Source organism: Ipomoea nil, unplaced genomic scaffold, assembly GCF_001879475.1.
Source record: "Ipomoea nil cultivar Tokyo-kokei standard unplaced genomic scaffold, Asagao_1.1 scaffold1770, whole genome shotgun sequence".
NCBI lineage: Eukaryota > Viridiplantae > Streptophyta > Magnoliopsida > Solanales > Convolvulaceae > Ipomoea > Ipomoea nil.
In genome coordinates this window covers 2,381,708-2,398,780 of record NW_017618198.1, presented here as the reverse complement: position 1 = coordinate 2,398,780, position 17,073 = coordinate 2,381,708, and the positions used below count along the sequence as shown (strand labels likewise).

The following is a 17,073-nucleotide window of genomic DNA, read 5'->3' as shown; positions in this document are numbered from 1 at the left end:
TCAAAACGACGTCGTTTTGAACCGTATGCACCATGCGCATGGTACATTCGGTTGCACAGCATAACTATTGAGAAATATCGGGACAATAAACATAATCACTCTCACAAGAACAAAATTCCTCAAATTAGTTCGTTTAGGTTTTGGATTTCTGTTTTCTATCTTCGTTTATTACAATCAAATCTGAAAGCTTTCCTTAATCTGTACAGAGTTTAAGATTCGTTGCGTATATGTTGTGTATATATAGTCGTTGTGTTTAAGTATCAGAATCTAGGGTTCTTTGAATTGTTGTTACAGGTTTAGATTTTGAGAAATAGGAAATTTTAGTAGCTTTTAGTTCTCGGATTCTATGATTTTCTGAAAGTTTAAGCTTCAATTTGGGGGGAGAAATCAGAAATGTCAGTTCCAACGATAACACTGTATGCTAGTCCGCCGAGTACTGTGTGTTCCACGCCTTATCCGTGTCAGATCAACTCGCACACTTCGCATGAGTTCGACCTCAACGCCAGATCATCTTCTTCGACGTCCTCGACGAGCTTTCCGCAGAAAGCTGTTGTGGGAGGGCTGTCGTGTTTGTTTTCGTCGCCGTCGGTGAAGCACTCGTCGTCCGCTAGTTATTTGAGCGGGACGGAGGATTTGGGGCCGCGTTGGGTAAATAGAGGTGAGGAATTAAGCGGCTCTTTTCGTTGTTCCACTTTGAGCTCCTCGGCGAAGCGTGATCAGAGCCCGGTTTCCGTTCTTCAAGGCCCGGGAAGTTGTGGTCGTAGTGCAGGAGGGATCGTAGCATCTTCCAGGAGTCCGCCGAAGAGAATTGGGGATATTTGTTCAATTCGTTCGGGAAAAGGTGGATTGTTCAATGGGTTTGTAATGCACGCATTGGGATCGTGTGTGGACTACACTCCCGTGAGCTTAAACATGCCGGGTTTAGATTCTACTTCGTCTGACTTGCTGGATGAACTCACGTTTCCTATGGAAGACAGCGCCTTGGAGTCCACCTCAAAATTGGAACCGCTTGCCAAAGATTTGCTGTTGGGTGCTCAAACTAGGCACAAAATATTTCATGATGATCTTGTTGTCAAGGCTTTCTATGAAGCCGAGAAAGCTCATAAAGGGCAGGTATATATATATTTCCCATATGATAATATTTATTTAATATGTGATCGAACTTAAATTAAGGTTTTTTTTTTCCTTGATGTATAAAGAAGTTCTGTTGATATTGCAGATACGAGCGAGTGGTCATCCGTATTTGCAGCACTGCCTCGAGACTGCTGTTTTGCTGGCAACCATTGGAGCAAATTCGAAAGTTGTTTCTGCTGGGCTTCTGCATGACACGCTTGATGATACATTCATGACATACGACTACATCTTCCAGACATTTGGAGCTGATGTTGCTGATTTGGTAGAAGGGGTATGAAGAAAATTACAAGTTCTCTCTTCCTGTTCTACTTGAGACTTGTTATATAGATCACAGGAGTTGAAATTAATGCTAAAGTAACACTTTGGGGCAAAGGGCTGCCATCTAAGTTCCTTTGATATCATTAGTTAAGAATAGCATTATTTTTGTATATGTAGTAGGATTGTAGGATACACAATTCAAATTGTGTGGATAGTGTTCCATTAACCAAATCCTTCATCTAATCATTTGTGGATGGGATGTGAGGAATGTAAGTTAGAGCTTCTCAATATGTAGTTGTCTTCTAGCCATAAGCATAATTAAGTGGGCAAAGTATCTCCTGTTGGTCAGTAACTAGCACAATAGAAATTTAAGTACCTGTGAGAGAATGGCTTGTCATGGTCAGTCGGGTTAGAATGTGTGTTTTGGGAGTGTAGTCCACAATTTATTATAGGAATATATCTAATTTATTTGGTAAGTTTTTACTTATTATTTAGATTGAATTATCCATATATGCCAAATGTTGATATCCCTTCGGATTCTTTCAGGTGTCAAAGCTTAGTCAATTAAGCAAGCTTGCTCGGGATAATAATACTGCCAATAAAAGTGTTGAGGCAGATCGTTTACATACCATGTTCCTTGCAATGGCTGATGCCAGGGCTGTTCTCATAAAACTAGCTGATAGGCTGCATAATATGGTGACATTGGATGCACTGCCTCTGATCAAACAGCAGCGATTTGCAAAAGAAACTTTGGAGATATTTGCTCCACTGGCCAACCGATTAGGTATCTCTACCTGGAAGGAGCAGCTTGAGAATCTCTGTTTTAAACATCTTAATCCAGATCAGTACAGGGAGCTGTCCTCAAAACTTGTGAATTCCTTTGATGAGGCTATGATTACTTCTTCTGTGAAGAAATTAGAACATGCACTGAAGGATGGAGCCATTTCTTATCATGTTCTATCTGGGCGACACAAAAGCCTATATAGCATATACAGCAAAATGTTGAAGTACTTTCCCTCTCTCTCTCTCTCTCTTTATGAACAGACAGACATAATGTTCAGAGCATATATAATGTGCAACAACATAATGAACTATATTATGTTTATGCTAAATCAATTCATTGAGGTAATGGTTTGTAGTAATTTTCAGAAAGAATCTCAATATGGATGAAATCCATGATATTCATGGGCTGCGGTTGATTGTTGAAGAGAAAGAAGACTGCTATAAAGCACTGAGAGTTATCCACCAGTTATGGCATGAAGTGCCTGGAAGGTTTAAGGACTACATAATGCATCCCAAATTTAATGGGTGAGCAAGATCTTACTATGATGATGGATTACTCCTGTGAGAAGTTTATATTCCTAATATATATGTTTAATTTATAGGTATCAATCTCTACACACAGTAGTTATAGGTGGCGGCATGGTGCCACTTGAAGTTCAGATTCGAACAAAGGAGATGCACCTGCAAGCAGAGTATGGCTTTGCTGCTCATTGGAGATACAAGGAAGGTGATTGTAAGCACTCTTCCTTTGTACTTCAGATGGTTGAGTGGGCACGGTGGGTTGTTACCTGGCAGTGTGAAACAATGAACAAAGACAAGTCCATTGGCTATGCTGAATCTGTGAAGCCACCGTGCAAATTTCTGTCTCATTCCAATTGCCCTTACTGTAAACCTGATGGTGGGTCTGATGGGCCTGTTTACGTGATCATGATCGAGAATGATAAGGTTTGTTTTTTGCATTCAGTCGATTTTTGTTTCTTACTCATCTTGACATTAGGTTCATTAGAACTGCACTAAAGTGAGAGCCTGTAACACCGAATGGTTTTCATCAGTTTTCCACAAATTACTTGTAATTCTGATACGTCCAAGTTGGTTGCTTTATGTGCTGCAGATGTCAGTGCAAGAGTTTGCTGCAAACTCAACAGTTATGGATCTGTTGGAGAAGGCTGGTCAGGGGAGTTCTCTATTGACTCCTTATGGAATCCCAGTAAAGGAAGAGTTAAGGCCGCAGTTGAATCAGAAGCCAATTACTGATCCCACATGCAAGCTCAAAATGGGAGATGTGATAGAACTGACTCCCGCAATACCAGACAAATCGCTAACAGATTACAGGGTGGAGATCCAGCGCATGTATGATCGAGACCTAACCGTTTCTAGCTTGGCTCCCGCTTGCTCGACTATGGTAGGCTTAAGAAGTTGACCATAGATATACTTGGAGCTTTGTCTTCCCCTCACAATTTCTTTGTTGACAGGAAAAGTGATTCCTGTGTAAAATTTGTACAGAACAGCATGTCTGTTGTGAAGAAAAACTGCCTAACAGGGTTTAAAAAGTAAAATCCATGTTGGGGCAGCATGCATAGTTTGGCATTTCTTCAAATGCTCTGCATGTTAGTCATGCTTTTACCTTTCTAGATGGATGTAGTCATCCTAGCCTATGGATGAGTAGGATATGACTTGGAAGTGTATCATCTAGAAAGAGAGAAATTATAGATTATGTATTTGTATAACTCTAGTACTAAAATGTATTTGTATAACTCAAATGGCTTATTCCATTCCGACATATTGTATGAATTGTGTGATTAAATACATATATAATAAAAATTTGAAACATTATAAAAAGAAAAGGAAAATAAAAATAATTAATATATATAAAGGATCCTGCACTGAAGTTCAAACTCATAACCTCTCATATAGAAGAACAACTTAGTATCAATAGACCACAAGATCGTTGACAATTTAAGCTCTTTAAACCAACATAAAAAGTGTGATTAAGCTCTATGGTAACATATTTAACAAGTTATTATTAATTTTGACAAACATTTTTTTTTTAAAGAATAAACCATTTCATAAATTCTATTGACATTCACACTTAAACTTTTAAATTCTCCTAGAATATAATCTCCTTAAAAAAAATACTAATATATTAAATTTATAAGTGGGTGAAGAATCAGAGAATTTTCCACCGAAATTTGGATTAGTTTGTACTTTGTATGAATGCAATGAAATAGTAAAATATGTAGAAGAAAAGCTTTTGAGAGGCTTGTGCCATCAAAGTTAAGAATAGAAATATATTTGAATTGCTCTTGTACATGTTACAATTAGTATTTATAGTAACTACTATACTTTAGGTCTAGAATCTTCAAATGATTACAAGTAATAAGGTAAAACGTGTCTATACTTTGATCCTGTTATACCACAAAATTCTCTAAACATAACTATTTGTGATATTATCATAATCATTTGGAATCCTGATTCCTGGATGAGTATGGCTGAGCTTCCAACTCAATTAGTTATCTTCTTTCACGCAGTTGCCGAGCTCTAGATTAACTATCAAGCTACGAGAGGTTAGTAGTAATCCCATCAAAATTTAGTTTTCACATTTATAAGTATTTATTATGTTATAATATAATCTTTCCACTCTTGTATAATTTTTGTTTAGATAGTGTACCAAATGGAGCCTAGGGTAAATATTAAAATATAGATAATAATTAAAAAAGAGTGAATTCCATTTTTGGTCCTACTGTTATAGGGCCCTTTCTAATTTTAGTCCATCATAATTTTTTTTTTGCCACATTGCACCCACTGTTAATAAAATCGTTCCAATTTTAGTCCACGTTAGGCTTTCCGTCATCTGGCCGTAATTTTAAGGGGTATTTCCGTCTTTCTAGTTAAATACGACGCTGTTTCGCTCAATAACACCCTGTCAATGACCTCGCTGACCCCGATTTCCACTCCTCTGATGATCGCATCGACGAGTTTTTTTTTTTTTTTTTTTTTTTTTTTTTTTTTTTGGAGAACTCGCATCGACGAGTTTTAAGACGCCATTCAGCTTAACTCCAACGACGAAGAAAATTCTGAGCCTGAAGAGGAATACGGGGAAGATAATTAAACCAAAATCGAAGCATCGAATCCAACATTCTTCCAAGCAAATCGCAACCAAAATCGAAGAAATTGAATTAAGCTCAGGTGCGCTCTCTGGTTTTCAAAATCGAAGAAACCAAAATTGAAGCTCAACTTTTCAAAATCGAAGAAATTGAAGCTCAAGTGCGCTCTCTGCTTTTCAAATCGAAGAAACTAAAATTGAAGCTTGGCATCAGCTTTTCAAAATTGAAGAAATTGAAGTTTAGGGGCGCTCTCTGTTTTTCAAAATTGAAGAAACCAAAATTGAAGCTCAGCATCAGCTGTATCTAACCACTACAAACACAGAGATACATACTTGCAATGGCTGGAAATCCAGCCCAACAAATCCCGGAAATCTTGGAGAGTGCCGATCAACAATCTAAGCAGCGGGGGTTGATCTATGCACATCCCTAACCCCAGCTATGGACTCCGATCGTCCATGCATGGACTCCTTCAGTGGCAGAGACTCCCGCGACAAAGACTAGTTCGCGACACGGGACTTCGCCGATGGATGGCGATCACCTTGCTGATGTCTAGTAACGTCTCTGGAGGGTCGTAACCTCTTAATCGTCGGCCTGTAACCTCTTAATCACCGAGTTCACCGAGGGAACTTCAGAGGAAGGGGGTGGCGGGGGGGGGGGGGGGAGGGGGGGGGCATGTGTTTGGTCGTGGATATGTTTCTTCCAATCCAAACCAAGATGATGAGACTAAAACAAATAAGAGCGGCCCAGGAGGGCGAGAGAACTTCAGAGGGAGAGGACAATGGGGGGACATGGGTTTGGTCGTGGCTATGTTTCTTCAAGTGCCGAAGACGACGAGACTGAAACAAACAAGGAAAGCGGTCCAGGAGGGCGAAAGGAGAAGAGACAAATTCTAAAAAGACAAAAATGCCCTTGAATTACATGACAAATTGACGAAAATTACTAACATGGACTAAAATTGGAATGATTTTATTAACATTAGGTGTAATGTGGCAAAAAAAATTATGATGAACTAAAATTGGAAACAACTCTATAACACTTGGACTAAAAATGGAATTCACTCGTTTAAAAATTATTGTAAATTTGACTTATTACAGCTCTCCTTTCCAATGGCCGAAAGATTATCCAACTCAAACAGATCATCTTCATCAATCTCAAAAATTTCCAAATGCCCATTTCTCAAATACTCAGATTCTCTCTCAACTTCTTTCGGTTCATAATTAATCAGATTCTTGTGCCCACATGGCCGGCAATCTTCCCCGATAATCACACTCACCGGAAAAAATGTCACCGTTCTTTTTCCGGCGTTGTTGATCCGTGAAGATGGTGTGTGTTTACTCAAACAAGATCGCGAGAAAGACGAAGCAGAGGAGCATGCGGACGCAGTTTCCGATCTTTCCCTCCTGCCCACGCCGGAAATGGAACCCGATTTCGTCTTTTTAACGGTGAAGAGAGAGTTCAAGAAAATCGCCAACCTGCCCGCCGGCGAAACTACTGAGAATCTGAATAATTCTCGTTAGACTCAAAGTTGCTCTAAATATGAACTTGGTTAGTTTTGAATATCTCTTCTTGTATGCATAGCACTATGATAATAATCTCTTTACAATCAGGCAAAAACGATAAAATATAAAATATGCAATCTTAAAATTTTAGTTGAAATGGAATTAGAGCGGATAAAAGCCACGCGAAGACAAAAGTTGCATCAAAGCAAGCTAGCATGGACATACTACAAGAAGAAGAAGAAGAAGAAAATGGGAGATCGAATAATATGTAGATAGGTAGGTAGGGTGATTGAAGTTAGTAGGAGTTAGGGGGAATATATATATATATATATATATATATATATATATATATATATATATATATAGGCAAATTATGATGTGCATCATGCATGGTGCACACGGATGTAAAAACGGCGTTGTTTTACTTAAATAAAAAAAAGTTCATTTTTGATTGCCGTTAGATACGTAAACATATGTTTATAATTTTATAATTTTACATTCTGGATTTATAGTTATGAAATTATGGATGTATAGTTATGTAATTCTGGATTTATAGTTATGAAGTTATGGATGTGTAATTATGCATGCAATTCTGAATGTATAGTTATGAAGTTATGGATGTGTTGTTATGCATGCAATTCTGAATGTATAGTTATGAAGTTATGGATGTGTTGTTATGCATGCAATTCTGAATGTATAGTTATGAAGTTATTGGTGTGTAGTTATGCAATTCTGAATTTATAGTTATGAAATTATGGATGTGTAGTTATGCAATTCTGAATGTATAGTTATGAAGTTATGAGTGTGTAGTTATGCACTTCTGAATGTATAATTATGAAGTTATGGATGTGTAGTTATGCAATTCTGAATTTATAGTTATGAAGTTATGGGTGTGTAGTTATGCACTTCTGAATGTATAATTATGAAGTTATGGATGTGTAGTTATGCAATTCTGAATGTATAGTTATGAAATTATGAATGTGTAGTTATGTAATTCTGAATTTTTTATTTTTTTAAAATCAGATGTCAAAACGACGTCGTTTTTGCGATATGGTGCACACAATTGGTTGCAAAGCATAACGCTCCCTATATATATATTATAGGGTTGAAGAAGCAAATTAAAGGCATGCAATTGATAATGGGATCCATCTTTTCATCTAAGGCATGCGTGTGTGTGTGGGTCCACTATATCCCAGCCTGATTCTTGAAGGGTTTTTGTCAAATTATAAAGAAATAGGAGAAAGAGAACAAAAGAAAATAAAAAAAAATTAAACCCCTCTCTATATAAATATTCACACGCATAGCTTTGTAATCTCATGGGAGGTCAAATCAAGACGCGAAAGCAAAGAGAGATTCCATTCACTTCACATCATGGAATCATGGAATCATCAATCATCAATGTTGAGAACCATAGTATTTGAGACATGATACTTAATTATTTATGATATTTATTTTACTTTCCGAGCTGAGAGAAACTATATTTTGTTGGACTGAGGCGTGGGGACCCTTAGGATTGAGGATTTAACCTTTTGGGAGAAGAATACAAATATGTGTATGTAATAACTATAGTTTGCTAAGAGTTGTTTTAGTGTATTTATATATTGCACACAAGTTTAAAGATTACAAGTTACAATTCATTTTATAATTTGTGAAAGTTTTGGAATGTTTGTGAAATATCAAATATTACATGTATTAAACTTTTGACCCTTACTATGTTGAGCTTAAAGTGGCCGAACAATTTAGTGTCCCAGGGGCCAGGAGTTTATATGTTTTGTTCGATTATCGTTAGACTAGACAAAATATATTGAAGTTTCATTACACAATAGATTGATTATTAAGTTTTGGATCCTAGCTTCAACAATATGAAATATTATTATAACCCTAAACTAAGAATACAATTTTGATACGGATTGAACACAGTTATGTTGTAAAGTCGAATTGTGGAGCAGTAGAGAGAGAATAACAATAGTGTTGATGTGCACATATGATATTAGTGGAGAGTGGAGAGTGGAGAGTAGATTTGAATTGACATATGAAACGTTGTTGTGAGTTAGAGAGAGCATTGAAATTGGACCCCGGGGGGAGGGGGGGGGGGGGCAAGGATTTAAAGGGAATCCTACCTTCTTGTATATATTCATGACTCATGTCTGTCATCTGGCCGCCACGCCACGTATCTACTCCAAAACTAGATATTAACCACTTATATATATACTCATAATCAAATGAGTAAATCCCATTCTATAAGTCCGTGTAGATATATTTGAACCAATTGTATAGATCAATGGTATAGATTTTGCAAATTATGCAAATGAAGTGCACAGTTGATAAAATCTAAACCATTAATCTCAAGTATTCAATAGCTCATATCTGTCCACACAAATTCATGGGAAGGAATAGACTCACATGAACAATGATATATATATATATATATATATATATATATATGTGTGTGTGTGTGTGTGTGTGTGTGTGTGTGTGTGTGTGTGTGCGCGCGAAAGTTTTCTTAGGTGAAAAAATAGAGTTTAATTTCATTCATTGATTCAGTTCAAATCAAAGAGTTTAAAAAGAATATATTAAAAACTTTAGGGGCATTATGGTATTTTTCTGTAAGTTATTATTTTATTTTTTTTGTTTTTCGCTGCATTTTTCAGTGCACATTTTTTTTTTTTCGAGTGCACATTGTTGTCTCTTTTAGAGCACACAGTTTCTCCCTTCGAGTGCACAATGTTGTGCCTTCCTCTGCACATTATTATGTCTTCTAGTGCACATTTTTGAAGATCATATATAGGTGCACGAGCCCAAGAAGAGATCAAAAAGGCTTGATACAAGCCCGAGCTCGTGCAGGTGCACGAATGTCGTCTGGAAATTGGCTGGCCTTGCGGGCTAAGTTATGCCATACTTCGGGATCAATTTTTCCAACGCGTAAGACCACTGGGTTCGGCCTTAGGCCGAAGTAACAGCAAGTTTCGGCCTGAGTGGCCGAAACATGGAGACACGGTGATGTTTCGGCCTACATAGGACCGTGGTGGCCGAAACTTTGAGTAAGTTTCGGCCTACATGGTACCATGTAGATTTCGGCTTTTGTGGCCGAAAGTTGAGCCCGAAAACAGTGTGGTTCCCATAACCAGTTTGCTTTCTCCTGGACCATTACGAGAATTAATTCAGGATTAATTCTCAAGATTAATGGTCAGCTGTTACAACAGTTTTTATCTGATTTTAATTTCAGATTAAATGTCAATTTAAATGTTGTTTAGTACACAACCTCCTATATAAGCTAGTGTAGGAGCAGCAGGTTTACAAAGAGGGAAGAACGAGAGAGACACAACACACAAAGTTAAGCATATTTTTCCTTCTCAAAAACTCTGCTCCTACTCTTTTCTTGTAGCTGTATTTTGCCCGTGCTCTTGTTCGCCGGGTTCGTTCGTTTGGGTGCTCAAACGTCGAACCGTTGTACGTTTTATCCTGGGAAACCTAGGCCACAACGCTCCTAGCACTTTTGGGAGGTGGCAAATAAGGTTTTAAGAAAAGACAGACACTTTGCCTAACTCATACTTTTCTTTCTTCTTCTCCTCCTTTCTTGTTTTGGATTATGCTCTAAGCAAAAATCCGTTCTTTCTTGTTGGCTTGGAATTATAATCTGAGGATTATTAGTTCTAATTTTTGGTTGATATATATTGGTATATCTTTTTCGTAGATATACATGTATATATAACCCTTGAGTCCGTTTTATATATATTTGTGTGTATATATATATTTCGGATAAATATCCAATAATATTTTATATACTTGTGTGTGTATATATAAATATTATTTTTGGGATATAAAATCAATTTTGGTTCATTATCACCAACATGTATGTATGTATGTATGTATGGCTGGCCAGTTTAAATGTAGCCATAAACTTCTCCATCTTTTTCTTTTCTTTTTAGTATTAGATTATCTTCTTCATCATTCCTCACGTTGATACCAGATTTTGGGCGAAAGTCAATGAAGGACCAAGTCGAACATTAGGTGGTCTAGTGACTGTTGGACGGAGATTTAAAGGTCAAGTTTAGCATTATGACTCTAAAAAAATGTGATGGTATAAGAAAATAAAATTACCCCTTTACTACCCACTATAGCTTTTAACATAATAATAAAAGTTTGATCATAACATCCTTGAATATACAAAACATAAATGTGTATTTTAATTCTGAGTTAAAATAAAACTAACACAACATCATTAAATTTAATATTAGAGTCTCATACTCATAATTTGTTTTGGTTGGTTTGGATGAAGAAAAAGAAAAGAAGTGGAAGGTTAAAGTCACCGAGAGTTGTTGTTTTGGTTTATTGGGAAGATGGGAGTCGAATTCAATCAGGTGATTAATAATGACCTTGTTTAATTATTGACGAATCCGTTAATTTTGACTTAGTCAAAACGTTAAAATTTCTATTTGATAAAGTAGCGTTTTTGCTCCGAACAGCTGAAACCTAAACGCTGCGCCTACATATAACAGCGTTTGGGTTTCGCGTTTTGGGGGAAAGGAATTCCGTTCCTCAAGACACCCTTAATATAATATTAAAAAAAATTATTTTAACTTTGTTGCCTCAAGTCTCCTCATTTATTGAGGAGACCAGAGGCTCAGTTCTACTCCAATATGCCCCTCCCCCAACCACACCAACCATTAACTTTATGAGCTTTTTCTTCATCTAATTTTCCAAGAAAAGAAGAGGATCAATATTTAAATTTTCAGGAAATGAAAGACATGTAAGTAAATACACTAAATTAAAAACTTTATTTCAAAAAATTCAAGAAATGCCTGCAATTAGATGCATGTCTTTTATGGACTATGATGAAAAACTTATTAGAACACTTTCTACTCCAATATGCCCCTCCCCCAACCACACCAACCATTAACTTTAATCTAATTCCGTAGAAGAGAGAGCCTGGCAATGAAAGGTTAAGCCACTGAATGAACAGACTCACAACTGCAGAACTCAAATCTATTTCTGATAAAAATTAAAAAAAAAAAAAAAAGTATGGTTTAGTGCAAAAGTTCTCAATCTCATGCAAACAACCGCTTTGTCATAAATACTGTTGTTGGATCCTGGCTCTGTTCTCTTCCCACCACAATCTTGCATGCATTTCTCCGAATCTTTCTCGGCTGCAACAGAAGGAAGGGAATGATAAGAGAAAGAAAAAGAAAAGGAATAAAAACTATGACCTTTTCTTTTTTTTGGATGAATCGAAGTGTCAGGTCAGCGAGGAGTAAAAAATGAGAGTGTGTAGTATTAAACGAGAAAGAAATTTTTGCAAACTTTTAATCCTTGAAGAAGCAATTTTGTTTTACTTGATAAGTAGACAAGAAACATGGGTAACTGCATCACTTGGACAAAACAAAGTTGTGATTTGTGTAGAGGTTAAGAACATGGGGAATGGTCCCAAACAATAAAATCAAAAAGTGGGCTTAAGTACTATATTTCTTGTAATGTGGACAAAAAGATAAAAATAGCATGACTCCGAATCACATGCTAGTGCATGCTTTTCAAATTCCAAGTGTCCACTGGTGGCTAAAATACCAAATCACGTATAACAATTTATAATATGAAAGGGTAATATTGCGTGTTTGGGATGTTATTTGAAATGAGATCATTTTTTTAAGAAAAAAAAAAAAGGATTTGTACCGCATGCAAAAAAAAGAGGGTACACGAGACTATGAAATGAAAGCTGAAAGCATGCAAGGACATATAATCACTGACCTGAACCTAACACGTCTAAGCTCCCGAGTGCCACCTGGCAATGCTCTGATTGTGATGTAGACTCCAGGCTCATCTTCCTCAACCCATTCAGTTTCCATGTCACTAGCGTTACTGACTGAGAGCTCTCCTGAGTGATCAACCTCCCTAGATGAACTGCTCCTTGCAGAAGCATCTACTGAAGATGTTTCAGTTTTTGCGGCACTGATGTTGGAGAGCTTTGGAGTTGGACCACCCAGGCCATTGCAATGATGAGAGTGCATTGAATGATGTTCCAACGACTCTGAGGAGTAACTCTTTCCGGTTGGATGATTAAAGTGGCGGGGTAGACGTTCCTTGCTCAGAGGAGGGGTCACAGGGCTTCCTTCGACAGATTCAACTTTTGAGTTCTGATGGAAAAAGCAACCATTGTTTAAATGCAAAAGAATATGTGTATTGGAATGTTTTTTATACAAAACAGGACAAAATGCATGGCATCTGCATTACACCTGAAAAAATATTCTACTGGATACATGCAAATCTAAACCAGATCTAGTAACAGGGGGGCATTTCTGGCAATATTGATAATGACGAATTGAAGAGCTCACCTCATCATCAGACTTTGGTGGAGTTGGCAGAGGTGCAGCCTGGCGATTGAACCTCTGTACATTGTACAATTCCATGACCTTATCATAATTCTCTGCCCACCATCTTTGTGCTTGCCATTTGTTAAACATCTCTCGGCTAACAAAAGGCAACATTGTTATAAAATGAGTGTATAGAACCATAAAAAGGTAAATGCAATTAAATCAGCGCTAGAACAAAAAAAAATAGAAATGTTGTAAACAATGTTTATGCTAAAACAAAGTATATTAATTGAGATGTAAACAGCCAATAATTGTTGTGCTTAATAGTACTTCATATTTTCTAATTTGTAGAAGTCTTAGAAAGGATAGTCTATTGTTTAAAAAAAAAAAAAGATAGTCTATAGGCAATGCCACATTAAAACATAATAGTAAATCTTCTCTGAACAATGGTCACACTCTCAACAATGTATGTATAAAATTCATCTGCTTAGCTTGAATTACGGTGTCCATCCATATGGTAATAATCAAGATAATTTTTCACCATCATAAACTATCACATTTTTATTAAGGGATGCTTCCTGGTTATGCATGTTAGTTACCACTACTAATAAAAGATTCAGCTGGACCACACTGAGTAAAAAACAAAAGAAAATGATTTATCCAACTATCACATTTCTAAAGCAGTATGCTAAGGGAATTCTCCTGGTTATGCATGTTAGTTATCAATACTAATGAAATATTCAGTTGGACCACACTGGCACACTGCCTTTAAAAAAAAAAATTCATTTATCCAACACCATTCAGAACTCACCATGATGATTTCACAGGCACAATTAAAACATTCACAATCTAGTGCAGCATTCATGTGTGAAATATTATACTTGATAATCAAGAGATCTAATAAAGATATTGAATTAGGTCAAATTGCTATTTAAAGAAGACAGGTACAGTCAAATTTTTGCTTCTTTTATACCAAAATAAGAACAATGACAAGTTTACCTAAATATGAAATATCGAGTGGAAATAAAACATTACAATCACTTGACATTCTTTAAGTTGCTAACGTATAAATAGTTTGGACTAGTGATGAACATGTATAACACTGCACTCAAGTTCTTATGTGAAGTTTGCTGATCCAGTTGAGCCTGAAATATCTCTTAGGTGATTAAGGAAAAGAATGGGCATTGAGTTCCATTGAGCATTGAAACTAGCATATTGTGGGAGAAAGAGCTAACCCTCGCCCACAAATACCCATGTTATAGTTGGAACCATTTAGCGGTAAGACAAATAAACACTCATCCATTATGCTACAGTAGATTGTTGTTGCTATCATCAGGTATCTGTTGGAAGGATTAAAGACCTAAGAAATGAGCAGCATCAAAACCCATGTGTGCAATGTTTCCCCAACAGTGTTCTTTGTCCGTCATCTCATCCAATTTCTTCTGTGCAATAACCTTACATTTACTCTCACTCACCAGTTACCAGTGCCCCAAAAGTACCAAGAAACCATTTAATTTCAGCAACATGTGGGGAGCCCTAACATTAATGTCTCACACACTGCAAACCCAAAAGAGGATCTAATGAAACTATCAAATACCACCATTCAGAATTCAGAATGCCAGATGAAAGCAATCAAATGATTTCTACCAGTAGTTCCAGCTGGTACTACTGAATGATCCCTAATACTTTTTAATTTTGAGTCGCGAATAGCCAAATTATTCAATTTTTAAGGTTTGGCACAATTATTTTAACAGCTTATGGCTCAAATAAACAGGGTCCACCTGCAGTCATAACTTCAAAAGGCACATGATGACATGAGATGTAAGTTAGCATGAGTGTTAAAATATGTTATAATGTAAATAGGATGTTTCAAAACTCAAAAGCAGTTCACACAATATACATATACATATACCATAGGGCTATATTGGTGTGATTTGGTTTAGAAAGTAACAAAGATGAAGAGAATTTTATAAGGTAGTGAGTCCTTGGACAAGACCCACTTTTGAGCCCCACTGGGCACTACTATAATTTGGGGGATAGTGCAGCACAGAGTGGACTCACATGCCAATTTAATTGAACTACACATTACTGTCATTAAAAACCACAAGAAAACCAAAGAAAATGACCCATCAAGGATCATATGAGCCACAAAGCTTGCCATCATTCTCAAACAAATAGGAACTTTCAGAAAATCAAAAAGGGCCACAAATTCTACTAGTGGAAGCATATTGCAGATTTGCAGTACTGTTAAAAGTACCTGAATTGGATTCTCTTGAGATCATTCCCACCTTGAGGCAAGGAAACGAAGGTTATGAGCACCCCGGGCTCAACCTGAGCAACCCATTCCTTGGCCTCATCGTCTTCCGTGAACACCACTGACTCGGTGCGCCCACTCGCCGATGCCGGCGTGCCTTCGCCGCTCAAATACCCCCCTTTACTCGCCGCCTCCAATTCCTTCCCCCATACCCTCGGCGTCGAATTCGCACTCCCACTCCCAGTCCCAGTCCCAGTCCGTCTATACGCACAATGAATCTTCTCCGACGCAGACAACCCAGTCTCGGAATCCGCGTAGTTCCGGTTATGGTTATGGCTATTGTTTGACCCTCTTGAACACGGCTTGCAGTGCTTATACGCACCGGAAGCTTTTACAGCCATATCCTTAATCTAACAATCACCACAACAAAATGTTAATAAAATAAAATTTTTAAAAAAAATGCCAGAAACTGATAAATAATAATGGAATATACATATACCTGAGCAGTGAGGGCTTTGATGGCTTGCTTTGTGCTGGGAGTAGTAACGGCGTCGTCTTCTTCCGGTTCGCGAAGAGATCCAGTGTTAAGCTGCTTCGAGCAAGCTATACAGGTCAACATTCTCGATCCTGCTCACCTCTACACGCTAATACGACCTCTGAAGAAAGCAAAATCACAAAACCATTGCAACTCGGAAGAACGGCATTACATACGAAACGAAAGCTTTAAGTTGGAGTTCCGGAACGAGCAGAAGAGAGTAGAAATTCGCCGAAGAAACTGAATGGAGCAGAAAGGTGCAGGAATCTGGGCGTTAATGGCGGCCGGAGATACAGGGAAGATGTTGTGACGCAGAGGAAGAAGAAGAAGAAGTGGATCGAGCTTTGTGTATTGCACTAGAATGCCATTATTCTATCATTTCTATGCTTCTCTCTCTCTCTCTCTCTCTCTCTCTCTCTCTCTCTCTCTATATATATATATATATATATATATATATATATATATATATATATATATATATAATCCCTACAGATCATGCCTCACGAGCGGTATCTGTGAGAAGCTATAAAAGGACCTAAAATCGCCATTTTTCTTTCTTGAAATCTGGAAAAAACGGTAAAGAAATTATGTATCAGAAAATCTTTTACTATCTTTAAATAGAAGACATTAATTGTGAAGAATTTTTATTTTTTTAAAAAAATTGAATTGTGAAGATTATTAATTTATTATGTGATTTTTCTTATTGGATAAATCTTTGTCAAAATGTTGTGATCAAGTCACATTGATTTTGTCATTGAATGATTTAGACATAGATTTTTATAATTGCTATTGATTTTAATCTATCCCTTCTTTTTTTTTTTTGTTGAGCATATAAAATAAAATATATAAATATAAATATGCAATTTAAGATTTTTAGTTGATAATGAACACATGCTTCAATTAAAAATATTATTAGTTCTCCAAATTTGTATTGAAGTGATAGTTTTAGCCCCCCATTTATCCCTCTACTTTTTTTTTTTTTCGAGATAAATGTTTTGCTTATTTCACCTATTAATTAACAACTTTTGATAAGGAATATACTCGGACTTGTTGACTCATATGTATTGAGCATCTGTTCGGGTCCGACTCTACAAGTAGTGAAGGTTATTTACTGACATGATCCGGCTCGAATAGAATCTCATGGTCGACCCAACCGCAAGGTCCTCGCCTTTATTACTTTAGTAAGCTTCTATACTCTCTC

General features: G+C 36.9%; 2 protein-coding genes across 2 annotated transcripts; one reads left to right on the top strand and one right to left on the bottom strand.

The window, feature by feature from the left end:
• The first annotated feature begins 75 nt into the window (after window positions 1–75).
• Window positions 76–3,966, top strand: LOC109192534 (probable GTP diphosphokinase RSH2, chloroplastic). Its single transcript, XM_019343214.1, has 6 exons — window positions 76–1,113; window positions 1,220–1,405; window positions 1,939–2,399; window positions 2,542–2,700; window positions 2,778–3,120; window positions 3,287–3,966. The coding sequence occupies exons 1-6, from the start codon at window positions 394–396 to the stop codon at window positions 3,593–3,595; spliced, it is 2,178 nt and encodes a 725-aa protein (XP_019198759.1). The 5' UTR covers window positions 76–393; the 3' UTR covers window positions 3,596–3,966.
• A 7,569-nt stretch (window positions 3,967–11,535) lies between these two features.
• LOC109192535 (protein Brevis radix-like 2) lies at window positions 11,536–16,287 on the bottom strand. The gene is made up of 5 exons (XM_019343216.1): window positions 15,837–16,287; window positions 15,341–15,747; window positions 13,105–13,240; window positions 12,521–12,906; window positions 11,536–11,925 (listed from the first exon to the last, which is right to left on the bottom strand). The coding sequence occupies exons 1-5, from the start codon at window positions 15,954–15,956 to the stop codon at window positions 11,847–11,849; spliced, it is 1,128 nt and encodes a 375-aa protein (XP_019198761.1). The 5' UTR covers window positions 15,957–16,287; the 3' UTR covers window positions 11,536–11,846.
• Window positions 16,288–17,073: the final 786 nt, after the last annotated feature.